Source organism: Colobus angolensis, unplaced genomic scaffold, assembly GCF_000951035.1.
Source record: "Colobus angolensis palliatus isolate OR3802 unplaced genomic scaffold, Cang.pa_1.0 Scaffold394, whole genome shotgun sequence".
Taxonomy (NCBI): Eukaryota; Metazoa; Chordata; class Mammalia; order Primates; family Cercopithecidae; genus Colobus; species Colobus angolensis.
This window is the reverse complement of record NW_012117310.1, coordinates 724,701-752,553: the sequence shown is the minus strand read 5'-3', so window position 1 is coordinate 752,553 and position 27,853 is coordinate 724,701. Positions and strand designations below refer to the sequence as shown.

The 27,853-nt window shown below is 34.7% G+C and overlaps 1 protein-coding gene and 1 pseudogene across 3 annotated transcripts in view; both read right to left on the bottom strand.

Annotated features, from left to right (window-relative positions):
• CCDC132 (coiled-coil domain containing 132) overlaps positions 1-27,853 on the bottom strand; it is a 121,384-nt gene that overhangs the window by 67,705 nt on the left and 25,826 nt on the right. For both annotated transcript variants that reach the window (XM_011955061.1, XM_011955060.1), the window contains 4 exons: positions 26,416-26,498; positions 15,099-15,141; positions 13,656-13,754; positions 10,127-10,267 (listed from right to left, as the gene is read on the bottom strand). In XM_011955061.1, coding sequence (XP_011810451.1) covers positions 10,127-10,267; positions 13,656-13,754; positions 15,099-15,141; positions 26,416-26,498 — 366 coding nt within the window. The remainder of the gene's footprint in view (positions 1-10,126; positions 10,268-13,655; positions 13,755-15,098; positions 15,142-26,415; positions 26,499-27,853) is intronic.
• On the bottom strand, positions 2-1,099 carry LOC105521067 (annotated as a pseudogene). Its single transcript, XR_001003213.1, has one exon. The product of XR_001003213.1 is annotated as an anamorsin pseudogene (transcript).

Here is a 27,853-nt window from a genome sequence, read left to right as displayed (position 1 = left end):
CTCAGAGTGAACAAATCCAGAGGAGGTGGGAGGAGCCACCGTGGTGGGATGTGAGGGACAGGAGTTGGCTGGAGGAGCAGATGAGTCCCATGTCAAGTCCCTCCTCGGCATCGTGAAGATTGCTATCACTCAGAAGCATCTTTTCCCCAGGTTTGAAGCCTGGTATCCCAAGGTAGGGGCAGCTGGCACAGCGGAAGGCATCGCCCAGGTAGCAGTTTCAACAAGTCGACTTGGGTTGGGAGCTTATCTGTTCCCTCGACTTCTCTTTTTCCAGTTCTTCAGCAAGGCCCCAGGTGTAGTTCTTGCAGGCCTTCCTCTTTTTTCCTTCTCCACAAGAAGCAGCCCACAGGGAAGTCAGATCTGGCTTCTTCAAATCTTTTGGATCCAGCAGCTCATCTGAGTCAATGAGATCCATGCTGTCGTCCTCCATATCGTTGGCTGAGAGGGTCCATAGCTTGGCAGCAGCAGGGTCCACAGCAGGCTTCACTGAAGGAGAAGACTTCTTGGTGATGGAAAGCTTAAGCTGACTAGAAGAACTCACTTCAAAGTTTGGTTTTTTGCCTGTGATCTGAACAAACAGCAGGCGGTCACTTTCATGACCAAGATATTCTCAAACAGACAGTACTTCCTCAGGGGTTAGGGGCTCCTACTGCAGCTCTTTCACTTCCATAAGACCAGAAAGAGTCAGGGCTGAACACAGCTTAGATGCTGTCTTCACTTTGCTATTGTTATCTACAGCTGTCTCTACTGGCTCTTTCAGAAAAAGACATTCACCAGGCCGAAGGATCCGGGCGATTTCAGTCATAATTTCAGCACTGTCCAGAGTGGTGCTTCCCAGGACTAAACCCGACAAAATAATGTCAAAGCTGGATTCTTTGTGAGCAGACTGCAACAGCTGGTTGATGTTTTCCACAGACCTGCGGCCCTCATTGCCAGTTAATACTTGAAGCTTATCCACCAGACGTTTCAGAGCCTCCACTGAGGATGCCTTATCCCAGACCACCGCCACAAACTGGCCAGCAGAGATCCCAAAATCTGCCATTCTTGCAGTGCAGTACTGACGGACCTAAAAACCGCTGGCCAAAAGAGAATCAAGACTGCCGCCCAGTATTTTCTACTTTATAAAAATCACCTCCAAATTTCAAATAGAGAATTTTATTACAAAGACATAAATGAATCATAACCAAAGAGATTCAATGAAGCCAGAGAATAAGCAAATAATTACACAAGTAATCAAAAAATAAAAGGCAGGCTAAGAAGAGGAACCTGAGTGTTCCACCCAAACATCAGTTCTTCACATCTGCAGGGCATAATGGAAAGAGACCTAAATTAAGAATTGGAATCCCTGGATTCCAGCTGGCACTAGTTCTACAACTTACCAGTCACATGCTTTAGATAATAAACTACTCTGGTTCTCAGTTTCGCCTTTCATAAACGTGTTAGAGATACCTGTATCTTCCTGTTTCATCACTGGTTGAAGTCATTCATTGATTACTAAATACCTACATTGAAACTCAGTTCAGGCTAAGGGGAGACTCATTTGGCATAATACTAGGAATATCATAGCAGAGGAGCACCATACTATAACCCAGTTCTATGTTCACATCACATATGGAAAATAGCAATGAAAGTCTTGATTGAATCAATTTACAAAATATTCACATAGTAAGACACCCCAAGAGCTAAATAACACGTCTTGAAATTTTTTTAAAAATAGATAAGAAATCGCAATTTAATTAACAAATATTTCTCTGTGTTCTAAAGCTATTTTCCACTGCTACACTACAACTGAAAGCTAGTAGCATCAATTTATTTAGCAAGGATTATAAAGTGAGGGGAAAAGATAAAATAGGCATATAATCTTTGGAAAATATCCCAAGAAATACACAGAAAAAAAAGGAAATTTTAAGCATCCTAATTTAAAAAAAAATCCATAAACTCTATAACAGAGACAACATACATATCTAATACATGTGGTGATCACAAAAGGTAAACAAATATCCTAGGAGGAAGGATTTGGAGAATATGAACAAACTGGATGTTCTATGCAAGAAGCTCACAGCATTTCCATTATGCTTCACATTCAAACACCACAATTCACTCCTTAATCCAATTTTGATTAACACTTTCACAAAATCCACAAATCTGATTTCCCATCTCTTATCACTGTCAGTTCACAGTAACACTTGGCACCTTCCATTTCTACTATTAACCATCTCAACCAACCTACCTGGTTAAAATAAAAAATGATGAAACTAGCTTATTAAAACCAGCAACATCTGAGTCTTGATTATAAAATATAAGTTGAGGTCATTTTCAAAGAACAGTATAAATCCAGAAATTAATATAAGCAGCCTTTATAAGTTTGAAGCACACAATAAGAGAATGTTGTCTTCTGAAAGTTATTTAAATGCAAAGTAAAGCAGTAAATACAGGGGGGAAAGCTGCCAGTCTTTTGCTTTTTATTCTATAATTTACTTTAATACTCATAAGAAATCTCTATAACTAAATCCGTACAAAAATTTCAAAGTAATGCTTTTTATATTAGAGCGTCAAAATGAAAAATCTTAGGGATGGTTGTAATGAATTATTTTGTTCTTGTTCCACATTTTGATTTAGCACTCTAATCACATCCTAACAAACATAAAGGGAACAGATGTTTTGGCATCCTCACAGAGATCCAAAATTCCCAGTGCTTCCAGCCCCCAAAACACACACACAGTGATAGATGGATTTCAAAAAATAACAAAGAGTTATCAGTATCTTTAGATGAATGCTGTTGGCACTATAAGCTCACATCATCAGAAGCTGCTGGGGAGAATCTTGCTTATCAGAGCGGTTTCTGAAAATATGCTGCTGGTCAAAACAGCACTAGGCCCAGGGAGTTGAAAACAGCTCGGGGTAACTCTGGACCTACAGAAGCGTTTGGGCCAGTATCTAAAACTTAATTACTCCAATATCTAATTACTTCTGTGAGGGCCTACCTATATGAAATATGATTATCTTAAGAAGTTTCCAACCACTGGAAACCAGAGAGGTAGTACTGCATAGTGGAAAGCGCACTGAACTAGATGAAACATGTTTGGGCTTGGAGCCCAACTTCGCAATTTACTTGATCATGACTCCTGCATAGCAATTCCTGTATCTAAACCCCAAAGACGAAAGCAAATCTCCTAGAGTCCCTCTGAAGCTTTAAAAGCTATGGGTCTCCATAGACAAAACTATGCATATGATTTTAGCAAAACTTTCCTTGTAACTCACTGGATTCATTCATTATTTAAAAACAACTATAAACGGGGAGAAAAACACTCATTCTCATCTACCAGGCATTTTATCATTAATGCTAAATATGTATATACACATAAGACATGCAATATGTATGATATAAATAATCACAACTTGGAATTAAGTAACTAGCACTGGTTAAATTGTGAAATAAAAAGTTCTTCTTTAGTTGGCAGGTTATTCTAATTGCTGTTAAATGGCCTTAATCAAATAGGTAGCTCAATATTATAAAACAAGCAAAGCATGTATAATCAGAATATATAATTATCTTTCAAAGTTTCAAGTGATAAGATGCTATTAACCCCCATGCTGCCTGAGATCACACAAAAAAAGGTAGTATTTAAATATAAAGACACTATCAAATAATCAGGTGTTTGGCAGGTTTCAAAAATAGTTTCCTGCTGGGCAAGGTGGCCCAAAAATGGTTTCCTACTAGTATATTATTTTTTCTTTCTGCTGGAAGCTGTATGCCACCACAGGTTGGTTCTTTTTTACCTCCAATCCAATCCCCCTCCCGGAAAAAATCACCCAGCAGGTGATAATTGATAATGTTAAGGGTTCTTAGATATGAACAATATAGAGGCCTTGCCAGACCTAGGCCAGTTTCAAATGAAGAGAACACCCCTCCACTTCCAGCCAAGAGAGTAATACTGGTTACCCAGATAAATGGTTACCCAAAGCATGTGCTCCATAGGCACTCATTATTCCCTGGGTGCATTAGAAACAAACAAACCACCATACTGAAAAATCCGGTTAAACCAAGCCAGACAATCTACTGTTCCTTTCACCTGCCCTGTGCTTTCCTACTCTCATGGCATTGCTCATGATATTTCTTTTCCATTCCTGGACACACACTGTTCCCGTTGTGCCTGTTGAAATCTAAGACCCAATTTTTTCCTCCCTTGCCAACCTTAAAGAGGTATTTTGATCCCTTGGATACTTTATGCCATTTGACCTTTTCTTACTCTACCTCTGATCATAATTAATGTGACCTTAACTAGATGATTACTTTAAAGTCTTACTTGTCCTTGCTGATCTGAACTGATGACTAAGTAAGAAAACTGATGACTGTGTAAGAAAAGCTCAGTAGGCTGGGCACGGTGGCTCACACCTATAATCCCAGCACTTTGGGAGGCCAAGGTGGGTGGATCACCTGAGGTCAGAAGTTTGAGACCAGCCTGACCAACATGGTGAAACCCCGTCTCTACTCAAAATACAAAAATTAGCTGGGTGTGGTGGTGGGAGTCTGTAATCCCAACTATTCAGGATGCTGAGGCAGGAGGATCACTTGAACCTGCTGAACCCAGGAGGCGGAGGTTGCACTGAGCCAAGATCACACCATTGCACTCCAGCCCAGGCAACAGAGGGTGACTCCACCTCAAAAAAAAAAAAAAAAAAGAAAAGAAAAAAGAAAAGCTCAGTAATGACAAGGGAACTGGTTTACACTTAACAAGTTACAGTGCTAAGAATATGAAGTCTGTGTCTTCTACCAGCATCCATGAAATAGTAACAGCCTAGTTTATTAATTTGCAAGTAGAATAAAATTTCAGACTCTTCACAATTTTTGATGATCCAGAGAGAAAATGGCAGGAAAAAAAGGAAGAAACGAATAAACTTTCTTTGCCTACCTTTTGGTCATTAAGTTTTAATTTTAAAAATTATCAAAACCTACTTAATCTAGAAATCATTACATAAAATCATATATTACAAAATTAGCTAGGCAGTCCATATATATATGATAAGAATAAATCTGACAACTGAATTCTTAGTTCATTCTGAAACTGACCTGAGCAAACCAAGTAAATGATAATATTCTTTGAAGTGAAAAGGTTTCTCTCTTCAACCAAATATTCAAATTTGTAACATTCAGCAAGAAAGGTCTACTCACCTATCCAACCACATCAAGCAAATTAACCTCAACAATCAATGAAATATCATTTAACCTCCCTACCATCCCCAATATGCCTGAGTGATATGCAACACAAATTATTTTTGATATGCTACCTCTGGCATCTGACAATTACAGTATTAAATAAAAGATAATCAGCATTCATGTGCTCAGGGAAAGGGATAAACGCACACTCTGCTGCTCAGGAGTGTAAATTGAAATATCATTTTTTTATAGTGCAAATTTAGGAAAGACAAACCAAAAGCTTTTAAAATGTAAAGCTTTGACAGATAATGCAATTTCATTTCTTGTGATTTATTCTAAAGAAACAAAGATGTACACAAAGATTTAGCTTTTAAGAATATTTACTACAGTGCTATTCATAATGACAAAAGCTGGAAATAACATAAATATCCAAGAACAGGAAACCAGTTAATTAATCCACAGGATCCCTTACAGTGAAATACCATTTGGTCATTAAAAATTATACCGAAATGGAAAAATTGTTTATAATGTAGCAAGTGGGAAAAAAGTTATAAAACAGTTTGTGCAGCTACTTTTAAAAGCTATCAGCTTATACACATTGAAAGAACCAGCTTTGCATGCAGACATATGCAATTTTTACTTTCTTCTTTTTGCTTGTGCTTTTCCTACAATTAATGGTTTAGTTGTCTAATTTAAAATATGCACATTTTTGAGAATGTATATTAATGACTGCTTAATTTGAGTCACTATTTATATAACTCACATCATCTCTAACCCTATGAAGACTGTGAGTAACATAAAGACATATAAATAACATACCAGTTTAAGAAGTCGGAAAACAGAAAAGGGATAAGGAGGCGGCAGTTAATTCTATAGAGAACCCAAAACAAAATGGGTACTAAACATGAACATTAACTTTAGCATTAACTTCCTGCAGCTTATCATCCATAGTAAAGAGAGTCAATACACTCTCACAGTATTGGATGACAGAAAATACTAATTCTTCACAAAAATCCTGAGAATTTAGGAACAGAAACATGTTTTCACTCAAAAGAATCTGTCTTTGGGGTTTTATACTAATAACAAAATAAACTGTATCTTCTACAGGGACCTTACTAAAGATATTGTTTCACTCTCAAAAAACTGACAGGATTATAATTCAGTATCAAAAAATATTATTTTTAATAATGCAACTTTAAAAGCTTATATGAATGGAACATTAGATCAATATTACAGTTTGTCTATGATGTACTAATATAAAGCACCTGTAAAAAGTACATGGCTCAGAGAAGGTGCTCAATGTTGGTTTTCTTTCCCTCTCACTTAACCTAAACAGACTCTAATTGTGTCAACACCACACCAACTGGAGACAAATATGGCAATCCAATTACTAAGGAAACACCTCCAATGTGCCAGGCACTATGAAAACACACAATGAAATAATTTCAAAAGCTTTTTCTAAAAGAAACATTTTATTTTCTCCCAAATGATATATATGAGTGTGTATGTATATGTGTATATATATAGAGAGAGAGAGTATATTTTTACACAGCACATATTTTTAGTACATTATGAGACTCATCATAAAAACCAAACTCAAAGCTCATTAAGATCATTTGGAAATGAACAATTTCAAAAATAGTTGAGAAAACTTCAGGCAGCCTAGCCAACTCTATTATCCTAAAATTAATCAATAACATCCTAATTAGCATCTTGAAATAAGCTCCCCAGGAAAATCCATCAGTCTGCCAAAGTAAAGTTATCTTTAAAAAGGAAAAACAAAATCCTTATGAATACTTCATAAACTTTCAAATAAACCACAAAGTGTTTAGCTACAAAGGTGCTAAATTAAAAGCTTCCAAATGTTGTCTATAAATCTCTCCGCAAATTGGTGTAAATATGTAGGGTACATCAAAATGTAAATGCAATCACAAATAAGTCTTAATATTTTAAGTAAATAAAAGTACTACTATGAGCCCTTTATATTGTCCCTTTCCAGAAATGAACTATGATGAATTTTCATTTGGAAATCTTGCTGCTAAGTATTACCAATTTATTCGAGTTTCAAAATAACATACCTGCTTTTTTAAAAAAGTACCTAAACAGCTGGTGTAAAAGCAGTAAACCAATATATTCAAGAAAAGCAGGGAAAACAGACTAAAAGACAACCAATAAAAACTATGCATCTAATTAAACCACTCAAAAAATATGGTTTAGTAAAGAAAAAAAAAGTACATTCAACTGCAAAATGATTTCAAAAAGCTCAAAACCAACTAAACTTTTAAACTCAGAGCAATGGTGAATGCAAACAAATGGCAGAAAATTGACTGGGAAAGGATGCTGCTGGCCTTAAGAACTTGAGGTTCTGTATACCAGAGTAAATAAAAATGGAACACTAATTTCATCCCAGATATCCAAGAGGGTTTTTTTTTTTAATTAGTTCAATTTCACTGTAGCTCATTTAGGTTGATATCTAAGAATGTTTTAAAATGATACTATAAATAAAGCAAGCAGATGATTATCTCTTTTCATTTCCACTCTCTTTCCATTTAAAGGAAGCACAATTATTCCCTGTTCACAGGAACTCAATCTCCCTCTTAACTCTGTACCATTCATCTTAATTTTCAACGTTATTTTTAAGCTCTATGTATAATTAAACACTTCCTTCAAAACATTGCTACTGTGCAGAGGATATAAACTGCCAAAATGCCTAGACTCTTTCTCCTCATTTCATGTCAGTCAACACCCTGCACATCTTTTGAGGACTCTCCTGCTTCTTGCTCACCTGACGCCCCACTGCCACATTTGCTCTCACACAAGTATATTTTCAATAATTATTATCAGTTATTCCTAATCAGAGGCTAAAATGATCCCCCACTGCCACATATTGAAAAATAAGAAGCTTACATTCTACTATGAGGTTCCTTCATGAATTATCTCTCTTGCCTGAGTTATGCCAGAACCTTGATATTTTTTCTTACCAGGAAAATGTATTTAGATTTTCTTTCATCAGCTTTTTATTCAGCTCCTAAGGGTTCTATCTTTTCTCTCCTTAGTCAACCACTATATTTTATATTTTATGTGTACTTACACATATATATCACCTACTATCACACATACATGTATAATTTTATAATAAAGTACCAGAAGTTTCTTGGGGATAATTTTAACAAGTATTCACTAAAGATGAAATCAAGGATAAGCTATTTGTTATCTGATAATTTAAATATATACACAGCTACTTCAAAAGATTATTTTATAGTCAGCTTTTTTTTTTTTTTTTTTTTTTTGAGAAAAGAGTCTCACTCTATCGCCCAGGCTGGACGCCTCAGCCTCCCAGTAGCAGGGATTAAAGGCATGCACCACTACACCCAGCTAATTTTTTTTTTTCTTTGTATTTTTAGCAGAAGCAGGGTTTTGCCATGTTGCCCAGGCTGGTCTTGAACCCCTGGCCTCCTTGGCCTCCCAAAGTGCTGGGATTACAGGCATGAGCCACCACACCCGGCCTACAGTCAGCTTTTTTAAAAAGTGAAAGAGACTCAGAAGAAACATAATGATAAACACCTTGAGCACAAAGTTTTGCTCATAAAAAATTTTGTTCAGCTTTTTATTATATAAATGCACAGAGAGGCTTTCTCAAGAAGCATGAGCACAATATATGTCCTTGATTTTTTTAAAAGCGTATAAACATGGTCAATAAAAGAAAGCAAAATATACACACACAAACATACACAACAGATCTAACCAAATTTAAAAAGATGAAAAGACAAAAATCTAATTTGCTTAAAACGTTTGGTTTAATTTTTAAGAGTTCTTTTCTGCTTTAACAGAAAAAAATTGCCAACGTATTAAATTGGTTTACCATCTATTAGTGAGAGCAACATTAGAATAAAAAAATTAATAAAACTTATTAGAATAAAAAAGGTAATTGAGTAATTTTATAATATATACTATCAAAGTAAGAACATAAGAAAAATAATAATAAACAACACATTTCAAAATTATTAATATTTACCAAATGATAACTGTACTTAAAACTGAACATTTAAAGACAAAATTATGCAACTACATCACACTTAAAGTTAGTAATCATAAAATCTGTAAAACAGTCCTCATGGTTTCTACAATTAGTTTAAAAAGATATTTTTAGCCACATATGTTAACATATATCCACTATCGTTATTAACTTAATCTTTAATACATCATATATAATACACCCTTCCAGGATACTTATTGCAACTCAGGTAAGAAAATTTCTCTAGTACCCAACAGACATATAACCAGCAGGTTTGACAACTCATTGTCATGACAATTCATTGAAGGGTGAAGATTACTTAATTTTACACTAATTCCTCACGATTTTTCACCTAAGTCCTGTTCCTTCCCAGTTTTCCCTATAAAAGCAAATGGCACTACCATTCTCCCAATTATTCATTACTCTCTTTTCCTCACACTCTACATCAACTCATCAGCAGGACCTACTTCTAAAACAGAACCCAAGTCAGTACACTTCTCACCTGTTGGGTTATATTACTTAAAAACCTATGTTTCTTTAAAAAGAAAAAGAAAAAAACAGTTACAGATGCTGACAAAGGCAGCATTCATACACACGAAAAAACTGGTTGAAAATCTGTACAGAAAACCAGCAATGATGGTTGCTTAGAAGCCTACTGGATGCAATCATAGGAGATAATTTGGAGCCTGAGAGAGATGGATAAAAGAAGCTATGAAATGGCAGAGTCGATTGAGAAGCAATCACGCTCCAGTCTCAGTAACCTTTACCATTTGTGTGACTGAGTCCTCTAATTTCTCTATGAGGAAAAGAACAATTTGGGAGAAAAAAAAATTTTGGCAAAGATTTATTTTTCTTTTAGTAGCATCTTCAAATAGGTAGGTGCCAAGATAAAGGAAATACAAATTTAAAATCTAAAGCAGAGATATATGAATAGTAATTAAGTCACTACATACTGTACAGAGATCCTTATATTGCAGCTTTTGAAATTTTGTGTCTGTGTTTCCTGCACATAGTTCCACATAACCAAGAACAACTTGAAACACGGTGTTGTGAATGGCTTGGGTGAAGTGCATATGAAGTTGATCCATTGCTGTCTGTGGAAAGAAAAAACGCACAACATAATTTCACATTATTAAAATAAATAAATTTCAACAGATTGAAAAAACCCAGGGAAACATCTTTTCAAATAATAGAGCACAAAGATAATATTTTTCCCAGAATTATAACTGTAGGGTATATTATTTGCAAATAACCCTTCACACAACCAGATTATCAGAGCACTCAAAATAAATGTGACTCGTGAGCACTGCTCTGTTGTTCTTTATTTATAACTGGTACTCATCTTGCTCTTTCTTAAATATGTTGTACATAACCATATCTCTAATTACCCTCTGCATCATTCTGCATGCATTCATTCTTTTATATCATTTAGTGCATTTCTCAATGGTAATCTTCTCAGGGAACCTTCCATGACTAGCCAATATAAATCAGTACTTTCTATCTCTGCATCCACATACCCTGATTTATATTTCTTTGTAGCATCTGTTACTACCTGACATCATATTCATTTACAAGCATAAATCACAAAGCAAATTTTTTGGTTTCCCAGTGCATATAAAAGTTATGTTTACACTGTACTATAGTCTATTTAAAGTGTGTAATAGCATTATGTCTTAAAAAAACAACATATAAACCTTAATTTTAAAAAATTGCTAAAAATGCTAATAATCATCTGGGCCTTCAGCGAGTCAATCTTTTTTCTGGTCGAGGGTCTTGCCTCAATGTTGATGGCTGCTGACTGATCAGGGTGCTGGTTGCTAAAGGCTGAAGTGGCTATGGCAATTTCTGAAAAAACAACAGTGAAGTTTGCTGCATTAGTTGACTCTTCTTTTCACAAAAGATTTCTCTGTAGCATGCGATGCTGTTTGATGGCATTTTATCCACAGTAGAACTTCTTTCAAAACTACAGTCAATGCTCTCAGACCCTGCTGCTGCTTTACCAACTAAGTTTATGTAATATCCCAAATTATTTCTTGTTATTTCAACAATGTTCATGGCATCTTCACTGGTAGATTCCATCTCAAGAAACCACTGTCTTTGCTCATCCATAGAAGCAACTCTTACATCCATTCAATTTTATCATAAGATAGTAGCAATTCAGTCACATCTTCAGGCTCCACTTCTAATTCTACTTCTGCTGCTGTTTCTACCACATCTGCAGTGATTTCTTCCACTGAAGTTTTGAGCTTCTCAAAGTCATCATGAAGGTTGGAATCAACTTCTTCCAAACTCCTGCTAATGTTGCTATTTTGACCCTCTCATGAATCACGAATGTTCTTAATGGCATCTAGAATGGTGAATCCTTTATGGGAGGTTTTCAATTGACTTTTCTGAGATCCAGCAGAGGAATCACAAATGTTCTTAATGGCATATGGTAAATCCAGAAGGTTTTCAATTTACTCTCCCCAGATCCATCAGAATAATCACTATTTATGGTACCTATAGCCTTATAAAATATATTTAAGTAGTAAGACTTGAAAGTCAAAATACTCCTTGATCCATGTGATGCAGAATGACTGTTATATTATCAGGCATGAAAACAACACTCATCTTCTTGTACATCTCCATCAAAGTCATGGGGACTAGGTACATTGTCAATGGACAGTAATATTTTGAAAGAGAAATTTTTTTCTGAGCAGGAGGTCTCAACGGTGGGCTTAACACATTCAGTAAGCCATGCTGTAATCGATGTACTATCATCCAGGCTTCGTTACTCCACTTACAGAGCACAGGCAGAGTAGATTTAGCATAATTCTTAAGTGCCCTAGGATTTTCAGAATCATAAATGAGCATTGGCTTCAACTTAAAGCCTCCACATGCCTTAGTCCCTAAAAAGAGAGTCAACCTGTCCTTTGATGCTTTGAAGCCAGGCATTGACTTATTCTCTGTACCTCTGAAAATCCTAGGTGGCATCTTCTTCCAATAGAAGGCCATTTCGTGTACACTGAAAATCTGTCCTTTAGCACAGCCATCTTCACTAAGCTTAATCCTTTCTAGCTTTTGATTTAAAGTGAGAGACATGAGGCCACTGTAGGCTTATTAATTGGCCTAATTTCAATACTGTTGTGTCTCAGAGAATAGAAGGGTCAAAAAAGAGGGAGAGAGAAGGGGGAATGGCTAGTTGGTGCAGTGGTCAGAACACACACATTTGTGAATTAAGTTCACCATTTTATATGGGTACAGTCCATGGACCACAAAACCATTACAATACTAACATGAAGCTCACTAAACATAAATCACCATCCCAGATATAATAATGATGAAAAAGTTGGAAATACTGCAAGAATCATGAAAATCTGACACACAGACATGAAGTAAGCACATGCATGCTGTTGGAAAAGTGGCACTGACAGACTTGCTTGATGCAGGTTGGTCACAAACCTTTAATTTGTAAATAACACAGTAGCTGAAAAGCACAACAAAGTGAAGTGTAATAAAAAGAGGTAGGCCAGTATCCCTAAAAGGTAACATACATAAAAGCCTACATCCAGACACTTGAAACAATGAGTGTAGGAGGTACCAAAAATATTTATGGAATTTAAGACTTAATCTTATGGGGGAAATGAGAAATTATAATCCCATTTTCAAAAGTGTTTAAACATATCCCTCAAAATTGCTAAGTTCTTTCTTCTTAGATTTTTTCTTGGGTATAGCTTAAGACATGAAAACTAAATTACAATAAACAGTAAAATTTCTTTATTCACATTTCAAAATGTAGAGTTTAAATTGTTTAGTAAATGTTTAAACTTCGTTCTAAAAGAGGGGAGCATTTAAGGGAAGAAAACATTTACATCTATCACATTAAATGTTGTCTAGGTAAACATATAATCCTATACAAATAAAAGATACAATTAACTTGTAAAACCATGGCACCTGTTTCAAGTCTTTCAAGGAAGCCCTTGAACAATAAGGGTATGAAAAGCCATACATTATGAGAGAAATTATGACATTTTGGGGATAAAAGGGCCCTCTGAAATATCTGATAAATAAAATGGACCTGTTTTACAGATAAATGTACAAAATGTACAATGCTGACATATCATTTTGAGGGAGTCATGTTGGCGTATCTAACAACACATGAAGCTGCAAATTAGGAAGTCCTGTTTCAGAACCAAGAGCTGAGTTAAAAGAGACTACATATTGTCTCCCACTGAATTATCTTATAATATACTTTTTGGAAAATCTACATAAAATTGTGAAAATATTAAACCTAACAAGTACTTCATAGTTCAAAACAAACTCCTGTAATGTTTTAATCACAGTATATACCCTCTGAGTCTATGAGAACAACCATTTTATCACTGTTAATTCAGAATAAAAATGTACTTCATTAAATAAAACAAAACTTTTTAAGGACATGAGATTTATAAGGGCAACAAATTCCTGATTAAGGAAAAATCCAAACATGCTTTTGAAACAAACCTGTGTTTTTCCAAGAAGTCGATAAGCTTGTTGAACCTTGGTATAATGGTTAATGTCAAAATTCTTGCAGATTTTGGAAAGAGCTACGTCCAGCTGTTCCTATGTAATTAAAAGAAGCAAGAAATGGTTAAGGAATTATGTTTCCAAGGCAATGATAGGAAAATATTAAGACTAATCTCTCACTTTTAATTAACACTTACTATCATACCAGACTTAGAAGTCAAAAATAAATTTAAATAAAGTTATAAATTGCAATTGTAAATTTCTTAGCAACTATAATCAAGTTTACCAAGATATTAACATATGAATTTCTGCCTTAAAACCCATGCCTAGTGTTTTATAGGAAACAAAATAATAGTTTTGTAATGAATCTTACTCTTACTACTAAACATTTCCTCAAGCATCTGCTAAAATCTTATATAAACTGAATTTGTGGTACTACTGGAAAACAATAAAACAATCTTTCTCTAATCAATGAAAAGGAATTCTCAACAAAACTACATTGAATTTAAAAGTATACTCCTCAAGATTTAAGCTCTTATATCTAAATTACTATGCTTTATGGATTTCCATTTCAATGATTTTACTTTGAAATAAGAGCTTTTAATATAAGTACAGAATATCTATTAAGAGTGAAGAAATACTGAGTTGTCAAAAGAAAGCCTTCATTAAAACATTCAGAGAATTGTTAACTTAAGCCACTCAAAGCAGTTGTTTCTGTGACTATCAAATAAACTGTTATTCTCACAATTATTTAATAGCAAATAATTGCATTTATGGTCAAAAATTACTTTCTCAAAAGGTAATTTGAAAGTCCAATCTCAACTTTTATAAATACTCTTATCAGGAAAACAATAAAAGACTAGAAGAAACCAAATAATTCTTATTTATTAAAATGAATACCCTCCTTTGCAAAGATTGTCAAGGAAAGTGACGAATTTTGAATACATGTAACAAGCAAAACATGCTTCATGCTCACAATTACATATCTCTTCCTTTCTAGTTTCTACATTTTTGATGAACTATATAAGTATCATTATGAGGTTTAGGAATTTTGGAGGGTTTTCATCAGCCAATAATTACTTGTATTAACTCACTATCACTATACTAAACAATAAAGTAACTGATAATTAAAATATAATTAATACATAGAATGTATTATGGTTATTATATAATTTTATGAGAACATACCTATGACTAACAGTTTGGAAATTTTTCTTGTCAATGGTAATATTTTCAAATACTGTTTTGATATTCCATAATTTACAAGTAAATTTTTACATAAACTTGACCATAAATAGATATTCCAAATGAAAATCAAGAAATACAGTGATTTAGAGACATTGGTAATAACATAAAAGCCAAAACAAAATGTTGCACTTATGTTATTCAAAAACTTCTGAAAAGAAAAAGTCATTAAGGTTAGGATATAATCCTTCTTACCTCAATTTGTTCCAAAGTATCTTGCAACTTTGAATTCAGTTCACTATTAAAAAAAAAAAAAAGAGTCTTTTTCTCTTTCTAAAAGAGACAAACTAAGTGCTAAATAAATACATACTAACTGAATAATTAATCAGTAAAATCAAAGATTAAGAGTATAGACAGTAAGGCATGCTGCTGAATTCTACATACAGACAATGCAATAAGAAAAAGTACTAGAAGGGAATAAAGAAGAGTCATTACCAGCAGCAACAAGATTGTGTGAGTAGAAAGAAAGAATCTACAGATAAAACTAAAAAAACTGAAGAATTAAAATTGATAACTTTTACATAAACAATGTTTGTGTGTTTAACAGTCAATTGAATATCCTCTTTCTCAGTGATCTGAAGACCTTTACCCTTTATTTTTATTCTATCTGTCTCAAGTGTATTGGTCATTCAGGAAATGCAAATTAATACTATAAAAACACTGTAACAAATGAAAAGAATGGCTAAAAATATTTTTTTTTAATTAAAAATGACACCACCAAATGTTGGCAAGGATGTTGAGCAAATAGAACCACTCATTTGATGCTAGAGGAAGGGGAAACCGATATAACCTCTTGGAAAACCCTAATATCTACTGAAACAACACACACTCTATCTCCCAGCAGGTCTAGTCCTGGATACATACCGAACAGAAAAGCACACAGAATCCTTGCAGCATTATTTTTAATAGGCAAAAACCTGAGGCAACACAACTGTCTAGAATAATTAGATAAGTAAAATATGATATATTCATACAATGAAATCCTATAGCAATTAAAATTTCTGTGAACCCCAAAAACACGTTTGGCAAAAGAAGTCAGTAAAAATAGTATATACTGTATGTTTCCATTTATTCAAAGTTTAAACAAGCAAAACTAATTTTGGTGACAGAAGCCAGAACAGTGCTTACCTTAGAAGAATGACTGGGATGAGACATGCGAGAAGTTTGTGGGGTGTCAGAAATACTTTGTTTCTACTTCTGGGTGGTAATTACATAACTATGTTTACTTTATGAAAGTTTACTGAGTTCTACTCATACACTTAGGACATGTTATTGAATCTAGATTTTTTTCCCCCTTTAATTCTTACAAGGTCAGTAAAAAAAATCAATAGAACTAACATCATTTGAATTATTATATCTCACTACTAAAAATGATGTGATAGCTAACAAAATAAATGCAATCACAGAGAACATATTTTAACAAGAAAGAATAAAACCTAATTGTTCTTAAAATAGTACAAGTGAAAGACATTTAGCACACCAAAATCAAAGGTTTTTAAAATTGCTATCTACGGATAATAAACTTGACTCTCAAATTCCTAGCAGCCAAAGCAAATAGGGAGGGCCACAGTACATAATTCAGAGTCTAAAACAGAAGAACATACCAGTAGCTCAAGGGGGAAAAATAAATGAAAACAAAAATATAAAAAATCACTTTTGTTGGCATTAAGTTCTGAGAGAAAATTTTGCCAGTGCCTTGATCTCCAAAGGCACAACACCCTTGACAATATCCTTACAATACATACAATAATGGGTTCCTTGCATTTGCTTCTTACAAAGCCTTTCAATGCAAGCTAAAGAGATAATACCAGAGTGAGATACAGATAGATATAGATAGCAATCTGTCAGAAAAGTAAAACCAATGTAATACAAGTACACAGTTTTGGATGCTCTCAATGATAAATGTCCAAACATCTAGAGGAATTAGATCATTTTCTGCAAATAGTATTTATCATAAGCATACTTTGAATTGAAGTTGAGGACTGGAGAGTATATTCTCAGGTAAAAACCGGAAGTGAGCAAAACTATATCCTTTGACAATTAACAGTGTAGGACTGATACCTTATTAGAAAAAGTAAGATCTCTAACCAGGATTTGTGCCTGAAACACAGCCAAATCCTCAGATGCAGATTAAGGGAATACTTGTAGGTAGGACTGAAATTTCCTTTAAAAAATGATTCTAGGACAATTCCTGCCAAAAAAAAAAAAAATGAATGGATAAATAAGTGAATGAAGAATGAAAACTATTGCCCCCAAAATAATTCCCCCAAAAGGATAGCTATGATAGTGCCTTAACACTTTCAAAGAATTAAATAAATCCTCATCCAACCCCAAGAAAAGCAAAACAAAACAAATCAGTATCTTCTCTCCCTCAGAGCTGTTCTGTCTCCCATGTTCTCTGTCTCGATTCACAGCATCACCACCTACTCAAAGCTGAAAATCTCAGTCATCTTGCATTCTTCCCTCTCTATATGTAATTGGTAATCAAATCCTGATGATCCTACCATTTCATTTCAGATTTCCCATATCCACCTGTGCTTATCTTTTCTCAATTCTATGTCCTAATTCAAGCATTATTACCTTTTGCTTAGGGAATATAAATCATTTTGTTATAAAGATACATGCACGTGTATGTTCATGCAGCACTATTCACGATAACAAAGATACACGAATAGCAAAGAAATGGAGTCAATCCAAATGCCCATCAATGATAGACTGGATAAAGAAAATGTGGTACATATACACCATGGGATACTATGCAGTCATAAAAAGGAATCAGATCATGTCCTTTCCAGGGACATGGATGAAGCTGGAAGTCATTATCCCCAGCAAACAAACACAGGAATAGAAAACCAAACACCACATTTTCTAACTTATAAGTGGGAGCTGAACAATGAGAACACACAGACACAGGGAGGGGAACAACACACGGTGGGACCTCAGGGGACGGGTGGGGAGAACAGCATCAGGAAAAATAACTAATGCATGCCAGATTTAATACCTAGGTGATGGGTTGATAGGTGCAGCAAACCACCGTGGCACACATTTACCTACGTAACAGACCTGCACATCCTGCACACATATCCGGAACTTAAAATAATGAAAAAAAAAATAGCCTCCTAATGAATCTGCACATGCAGCACACATACTTTAATCAATCCATCCATTTATTTGACAAACACCATCAACCAAACATTGTACAACATCCTTCAAAAAGCTGTCAGAAATAGTTCTGAGCATGGGTCTAATTTCACATTGGATTTGGTCAATATTCTACATGATTTGGCAGATACAGTGTTGTCAAATGGCTTGCATGTGAACGGCTTTAGGCAAGGCAAGTGCTCTCTAGTCCTGTGGGCTCTACCATTTCCTGTGGTCTTACATCTGGCAGCCTCACATTTATGCTACCTGCCTGGTCCCTAAAGACATCTGAGCGCAACTCTTAAGTAAAGCAAGAAGAAAACCACATTAATCTCCTGCTTTCAATTTTTTGGTGGCTCCCTATTAAACTAAGGAGAAAAGCCCCAAATTAGTATGGCATATAAGACTTTTAACAATCTGACATGAAAAAATAACTTCACAATGACTTCTCATTGCCTCTATTTTAGACATACGTACTGTGCACAGCACCTGAACCAAACTCCAGACTTTCACACCCTCAGTTCTTGTATATAGTGGTCACAAAAACTTGAATATCCCTTCTTCCTTTCTCACTCACAAGCATCCATCTATCTTTCCAGGCTTAATTCAAATGCCATATTATCTGGGAAGTCTTTCCCTGCTAACTATCCATCCCCACAATCTTCATAATACTCTGTTTACAGCATCCTGTATTACAGTAAGGAATACCTGTGGCTGTGTCTCCAAGGCACAAGCATTTAAGGCACTGTGGCTTATTCACTAGTGACTTCTCAGAACTAAATTTACTACCTAACTAAGAGTAGGTAACAAATATTCTAAGTCAAATTTGTAATTCAAAGAAAAATGGCAAAATTTTGCCATCATTCCATTAGCCCCTATTCTCTACCTCAATAAATAAAATTACAGAGATAGAAGGAAAGGGAAGAGAATATTTTAGAAGAAAAAGAACCACACTGAACTCTGGGTCTGCAGGTGTCTTAGCAAGAGAAGAGAGATGAGTAAGAGTTAAAGACAGTTCCACTATCATATGGAGTTCAAAATTTCACCCAAGGCTGATCCTAGAGTAACAGAAACAGAGAGGCAAGGACAAGTGGAATAATGAGTAATTTAGAACTGGTAAACATATTCCTTTAGGGAATACGTTGAGTTTGGAAGAAAAAACTATATATCTGAATTCATTCACAGGTGACAGCAATGATTTCTTCAACTTCTCTATCAAAACAAATGGGCTTTAGTGTTAGTTTATGAAATTATAATAAACCTAGATGTTTTTATGGCTGTTATTAAAGGTAAATGATTCTACATCCTATTTATTAAGATTTAATGCAAATGTGGTAAGGTAAACAGCATGTGGAAGATTATAAACATAAAAATCTATGAATCAAAAATTTGGTTTCAATAAAAATGCTTTCAAAATGTACAACTGCAATTTGACAACAATTTACTACTAATTAAAAATACATATATAAAAGTTATGTGATTAAATAGTGGACATTAATTGTACAGCTTTTAAAGAAGCTCTTACCCACCATTTAGAAACATGAATTCAATCCATTTTGATCAATTAATCAAAGTATGTTAAAAGGATCTATTCATAAACATTTTGATAAATAAATGCAACATTATGGTCAAAAAATTACCAGTTCTAAGATGGAAGGCTAAAAGCCTTTAAAAGCTATCTGCAAGCTGAATGGAATGAATCAAACAATTCTACAAAGCGTTTTTACCATCACTACAGGAAATATTAAGAATAATTTATCCATAAAGAACTAATTAATAGTGTTCTTTAAACAACTGATCTAGGACACACATACACTCACAAGCATGAGTCCTAGAAAGGTTGCATATATATCAAGATTTTGAACAAATCTGACTATACAAAAAGACAGGATGGCACAGCGATAATATCTTAATGATCTTTCCCCAGTCTGTTATTAATGAACCATATGATTTAAGTCAAGTCCTTTAGTATCTCTGGGCATTAGTTTCCTATATAAAGGTGGGCTTTATATAAAGGTATATAAAGGTGGGCTAGATAGAAAGGGTTGCTTCCAGCTCTAATGTTTCATGATTCTATTATATGCTGAAGACAAGTTACTCAATTGCCCAATTTGTACATGGTTCAGTAAAGCTCTAAAACTTTTAGAATGAGCTTAAGTACTTCCAAGTTTATACTGTATACCCATGGCCCGAAGATGCTGATGTTCCAGTCTGTTTAAATCAGAGCCTATTCCAGTGGTTTTCAATCTACTTACAGGAAGCAGAGAATTTATCAGCAGACCTCAGAGAAACTGATTTTTCAACATTCTGAAGCTAAACCAACAACTCTTAAGTACCATGAAGTGTCTATATGATCCTTCAAACCATATATAACCAGGCTATAACAGAAAGTCTAAGATCACTTTGGATCTAACTAGATCTCTGTCTTCACTTAACTTCACTTAACTCTGTTAATAAATCCCTGACCTTGGCCAGGTGCAGAGGCTCATGCTTATAATCCCAGCACTTTGGGAGGCTGAGGCAGGTGGATTGCCTGAGGTCAGGAGTTCAAGACCAGCCTGGCTAACATGATGAAACCCCATCTCTACTAAAAATAGAAAAAAATTAGCCAGGTGTAGTAGCGCACACCTGTAGTCCCAGCTACTCAGGAGGCTGAGGCAGGAGAATCACTTGAACCAGGGAGGCAGAGGTTGCAGTGAGCCGAGATTGCACCACTGCACCCCAGCCTGGGTGACAGAATGAGACTCTGTCTCAAAAAAGAAAAGAAAAGAAAAGAAATCCCTAACCTAATCTATCACCACAAAGCTCAGAGTTCAACACTAATAAGTTCAAAATGTCTCCAATTTTATTAACTATAATTCTAGATCAGCGATCAGAACCCACAGGCCAAATCCAGCTGGCAGTCCATGTTTCTAAATAAAGTTTTACTAGAACATAGCCACATCCCTTTGTTCACTTTTCGTCTACAGCTACTTTCAGACTACAAAGGCAGAGTTGAATAGCTGCAACAGAGACATCACGACATGTAAAACCTAAAATATTTACTATCGGGCCCTTTAAAGACAGTTTGCCAAGTCATGCTAGAGTTCAGCAGAAGAACTTTTAGTTGGTGAACTGATAAAAGTTAAAATAGGAAAGAGACATATGTGTGTATATGTGTCTGTATATATATATTATATATAGACTTTTTAAAATTATGTTTAAAAAATTAGTAAGCTCTAAAATCCCTGGTTTACTCCAGGGATTAGGAAAGGGAAGGGTGAATGGGGCATAAAGCAAACCGTTTGCTTTTTATTTAAAATCTTCTTGTTTATTAGAATTTTTGCCATGTGAAACTGTTATTTTACATTATTTAAAACAGCACAGCATGGCAGATGGAGGCAGAGAAAAACAAGTTAAAATAGAAGATAAGAGTGCAGGTGTTATCAAAACTTGGTCCAAGCTGACCAAGCAACAAGGACTCAGGATCTAGACAACGGATCAAGCTAGAAGGCCTGGCAACCTAGCAGAAACAATCAATGTTCAAACATTACTCAAGGCAGGGCTCCTTATGTCCCTGATCTTACAGGAAGAAAGCAGACACATCCTGCTATAAAGAAATTAAACGCAACAGGGGAAGAATAGTTCCTAGTATTGCTGTATTTGTAAGCTTTGTTCATTTACCATATGACATAAAGACATTCCACAACCTACAATTTTCACTAAACTACCAAGATCATATTCTGAGAAAAAATGAAGGAATTCTTGAAAGATTATGAGACATTTAATACATCTGTTTATGTTAAAGTACAGTACTCAACAAACCAGTTCAGTAGTATGCAAACTTTACAGTGCATAATACAAAATGCTATCAGGCTCCGTCAAGTAGTTTCTTTCAAATGAAATACAATAATAAAGCAATTTTGACTTTTAAAAATGACTTTCCTTGAAACAAATTGAGACAAATTTCAAGTGAAAAAGAAATTAAGTACTTCATTCACAGATGCACTTTAGCATAAACACATTCTGATTCTGATTCTCAATAAATCCCAACTATATGACTCTCTGTCAATCAACTCAGGAAATGTCAGACAATGTTAAAATGTTCTCTGTCAGTTATAAAAGTGAACAAAACTCAGATTACTGTATATTTTATTAAAGATGTTGAAACATGGTACATCTCAAGGAAGACACAAGGTGCAGAGGAAGTGCCAGTTCTCTTTCATTTTTCAACCAACTGGGTGCATCATTATATGACAGTCATTCCTCAGTCTCTGTGGGGGATTATTCTGAGACCCTCCATAGGCATCAAAATCCATGGATGCTCAAGTCCTTTACATAAAATGGCACAGTACTTGCATATAACCTATCTGCATCCTCCTTTATACTTTAAATCATCTTGATTACTTATAATGTCTAATACAATGCAAATGTATGAAATAGTTATGTTGTATTATTTTTATTTTTATTATTTTTACGATCGCATTGTGATTTTTTGGGTTGTGTTGTTATTTTTGTTCTTGTTTTTTCTTTCCAAATATTTTCCACTTCCGGCTGGTTGAATCCAGAGATACAGAACACATGGATACAGAGAGCCGATTACACTTGGTATTTCATGTGTTAAACTACCTAGTTATATAATCTGAGACTTACAAGATACAGAGTCAGTATCTCTTTATGCAGAAGCAAATATGTAAATTCTGTTTTTCCTATTTTCAGAATCATAAGAGTCAGCCCAAAGTTTTTCCATCTCAGCTACTCCAAGTAACTCTCCTTGGAGAGTTTGCTCTCTACCCAAAACAAAAAACTTATTTCCAAAAAAGGAGTGATGTGACTAGGAAAGAAAAGAGGAACACACAATCTGCCAAGAAAAAACTAACAAGTAGACAAGTAGGTATACTTTGCATATAAACTTGCTTAAAATATTTTTTTAAAAATCACACCAGAATTCAGAAATGTTCTACATCATGGGGTGATCCTCTTAAAAATCATTTCTAAAAGGAAAATATTTATGATTCTCTAGTCATCAACAAGAATTAGAATAGATATAAATGTTTTTAAAATTGAGAATATATAAATTCAGTTGGAAGTTAATTAGTGTTCCTAAGACTACTAGAAGGCAAAATGCTTATTCACTCTAATTCACTCAAGTCCAAGCAAAGATTAAATCTTGCCTTTGGCTAAGTTCCACAAGCCCCAAGTCAATTAAATACATTTTAAAAGTGTGGATGAATCCTGTATGAGTAGGCCCAACTAGAGAGCTCAAGAACAGGTACAACACTGTACTGGGAAGACCAGAGAAAAAAGAGCAAAAACGCATGGAAAAAAAAAAAAAAAAAAAAAGAGGTGTATCTAATTTATAAAGACAAAAATAAAAGAATGTTAGAATAACAATGTCTTTTATCTTTGTGGACTCAATGTGACCCACATGTCAATTAACTCTATCCTTACATCCCACATTATATCATCTACGAAAGAAGTGAACAAACGTATTATGTTCTCCCATATAAACAAAATAGTTAAACAACAGGTGAAGGGAAAGAGGGAATGGTGTTAGGCAGGTGAATGGTGGCTGGCAAAGGACACTGTGCTGGTATGGGGTGGAGAAGAGATGCTAGCAGAGGGGCTATTGTCACCACCAGACAGCTCCAACTGATAGCCCTGCTCTCTAAGTCACCCTGACACTGTCACTAAATCACCAACTTAAAAACCCAACTTTATCTAAGTTTTCATAAGATATCTAAAGTAAAACTGCATTACAAAGAATTCCCTGGGATATGTGAATGTATGTGTGATGTATTTTTACCTATTTGCAGAGAATAAGACCAATTTTTCTTATTATCACATGCATGACTCACGTATCTAAACATAGCATGCTTCTTATACATTGTATTACCTAAAATAACTATTAATTTAAATCTTTTCCATTTCAACCTTTTAACCTCATTTGGTAACTGTAGCCACACCTCCTCCACATATCGGTATATCCATTAATTTAAAAAGTGCTCAGAAGCCACTTGATATCAATTTTTAAAAGCCCAAATAAGAATTTCTTTCAAAGACATTTTTTACAGTTAACACTCATCATGTAAGACATTTACTTTAGCATAGCTAAAATAGATTTTTAATTATATAAAAGTTTCAACACATCACCTGCTCCCTCAATTTCCTGCCACCCAATTCCACACTCATTCTTCCCTATTATAATAGACAGTGACCTTTTCAAAGTCAATCTCTGCTATAATCCCTGCAAAGCCTTAGTATATTATTATGCTATTTTATTTTCAGCTTCTCACTCTGTCCCACCAATTTTCAAATATTGAGGTTTCTCCTTCTTAATTCTGTATCTGTCCTCGTCACAAAATTTCCTCACCTTACACTTGATAGTTCAACCAACTCCCACCAAATCTGTCCCCAAAAGGTCAACTATGACCTCTTTGTTGCTATAAATCCAATAGATACATATTTTCAGTCTTCATTTTGCTTGGTATCTCTGCAACAAAGATTTCATTTCTGGTGTAGACAGTTTCCTATTCACACCCTCATATCCTGGCCTACCTTAAGTTTTCCTGTTCCTTTTTCATGTCCTCCTCAGTCTTGACCCTGGAAGGAGAGTTAGATCCGAAAGCTTCCACTGTATGCACAACTTCCTTCTCTCTACAGCCTAATTCTATGGGTGCCTACTTTAATATAAGTCCTTCTTGACAGATTATGTTCTTTATGAAACCAGGGATCATACTGATTACACTGTATGTGGTTTATCACCACACCGACAATTTTAAAGCAAAGTACCTGGCATAAACACTCTGTAAACTGCCTGAATTACTTTCACCCAACAAACAAGCTGTTACTATATAACAGATTTATCACTACAAAATGAACTAAACGGATGCTTTGGTTCAAATGGATTTGCTTTTTCAGGACCCAGAATGGCTGGTTAGAAATTTCTAAATACATTCAACATACTAAAACTAATTCTCTATTTACTTAACCTAATAAGTGTAAATGACATCATCAGGTTTCTAATAATGACAGTTAATGACTCTCAAAATGGACAAAATGAAAGTGTCACTGGTACTACTCAATTTATATCCTAACCGAATAAAAAATGTATAACTTCAAGCTGGGCATGGTGGAGTTAGAGATCAGCCTGGCTGACATGGCAAAATCCCATCTCTCCTAAAAATACAAAAATTAGCTGGGCATCGTGGCAGGCACCTGTAATCCCAGCTACTCAGGAGACTGAGGCAAGAGAATCACTTAAACCCAAGAGGCAGAGGTTGCAGTGAGTCAAGATCACACCACTGCACTCCAGCCTGGGTGACAGAGTGAGACTCTATCTACAAAAAAAAAAAAAAGTGTAACTTCAATCTGCACATTTTAAAGAAAAAAAAATACCATAGAGACTTAAACAGCATTTCTGGAAGGAAAATATCTAGCCCTTAGCCTATAACCAGCAAACACTTATAATATGAGATAATTTTTTTTAAATTAATTCAAACCTATACTAATGTTTTGCTCTACTATAATGCTTTCAGTTTTCAGGTACTAGCAATCAACATCTACAACAACAGTGAGTCATGCTCACTGAATGCCAGAATTTCCATACAGGAGAGACAAAGGGGATGCAATCTGGGATGGGTATGAATTTAATTTGATATTGGATTTGTTTGGCAAGCACACTATTTTACTTAGATTGCACAATTATTTGTGATGGCTTTAGAGGAATGTTGGAAATTACACCTAGAGATTAGAGCTTCTCCAAGACTGTCACAAGTAATGCAAATTCCTCATTTTAAGCAAACCAAAATGCTATTAATAAAGTTAGAGATAATAGCAAAATATGCAGTGGCTATTTTTCTGTTGTATATTTAATAATAAAAGACACAACACATAGAATACATAATCACTTAACTATTACAAACACGATTATTATGTACATTGAAATTATACTTAAATTTTCCAAAACTTTTTATCATGATGAGCTGAACACTTGAACCATCTGGATCTTAAAAACAAGCTGCAATAATATCCTCAATATTTATAAGCTGGGCAAAGTTAAGGAAGAATTCCCAAGAGGTACACTGGATATATGAACAGATAATTTCTTCTTGTCTACAACTCTATAAAAATAGAATCCATTGGATTAGAAAGAATATGAAAAATGAATTTCAATGAGGTGACAAGAAAAAGCAGGAATGAAAACTATCTGCTCTTTCACACCTTAAAATCTATTATTTATAATTTTATTGTACTGCCCATATATAAATATGAATGTTAAACTAGAACACAGCACTTTATACTAACTTTAAATGTTTATTACCATTTTTACACAACTGCTACATAAAAAGCTGACAAGAGAATCTGCTTTAAACCTTTTACGTGACCTTACCTTATACAACTATAATGTTTAAAAGTACTGGCAGCTTTTTGACATTCAAGGCACAACTGAATAGCTCCTGGATAATCTTCCTCCTTAAGATAACAACAACAGGAGTCATTAGAATACAAACATTTTTTCTTAAAGCTCCTGATAAAAAAACACCTCTGTTCATATTCTAACCAAAAGTTGCAGAATCAAAAAATGTTAATTCCTCTTAGAATATCAATGATAGATAAGTGACAAAATATAAGAGGCAACTAGTTTCAGGCCTGAGATACATACATAGAAGAAATATTTAAAATATTCTATTCCTTCAAAGTAAAACAGCCCCCTGAACACGATGACTTATGGATAAATCCTACATTAAATCATCAGCTGCTTCACAGGGAAGGTTTTCTTTAACTGTTAACATATCTTCTTTCAGTAATGCCTATATAAAATGTTTCAAAATAGTATGCATTCTATTTGTAATTGATATTCAACAATTTACCACCAAGAAATCAATAAATAGTTCTAAAGAAATAAATTTAGAAAAAAAATACACTAATTAATAAACTCAGAGTATTTTTATCACCTAACAGTAATTTAATGCCAAATGAATTTTTCATATGGGTTTCTGAAACCCTAGTTAGCAGTAATAGTTGAGAAGTAATAAAGCAATTATAAGAAAACCACAAAAACTTGTCCCTATGCTCAATTCTAAATTCAACAGATGCAGTTCAAACCACTGGTGATGCTGATAATGACAAAGTACCTACCCCAAGGAGCTCAAGTATTATTAGGAAACACACATACTACATTACGCTTTAGAGAACCTTATGACAGAAGTAGACAGAAAATGCTAAGAATGCATCAAAGAAAAAACAGATGGCTCACTCAGAAAAGCAATTAATACATGATACTGAACAAAACTAAAGTATTACACAGTCCTTAAATTACTACTATATGTTAGATGAAAAAGATATTAATTTTTATTGCTATTTGGATGTAATACAACCAAACAAGTTAACATTCCAATGTTATCAGAAGACAAATGCTTCCCCAAATATATTTGCTTTTCTAAATAAAGTATATATCATGTCAATAGAAAAAGGCTCCAGAACAAGTATCTTTACATGTCTAAAAGTATTCTTTTTTTCTTTTTGAGACGGAGTCTTGCTCTGTCGCCCAGGCTGGAATGCAATGGCTGCATCTCAGCTCACTGCAAGCTCCGCCTCCTGGGTTTACACCATTCTCCTGCCTCAGCCTCCCGAGTAGCTGGGACTACAGGCGCCCGCCACCTCGCCTGGCTAGTTTTTTGTATTTTTTTTTCAGTAGAGACGAGGTTTCACCGTGTTAGCCAGGATGGTCTCGATCTCCTGACCTCGTGATCCACCCGTCTTGGCCTCCCAAAGTGCTGGGATTACAGGCTTGAGCCACCGCGCCCGGCCTAAAAGTATTCTTTATA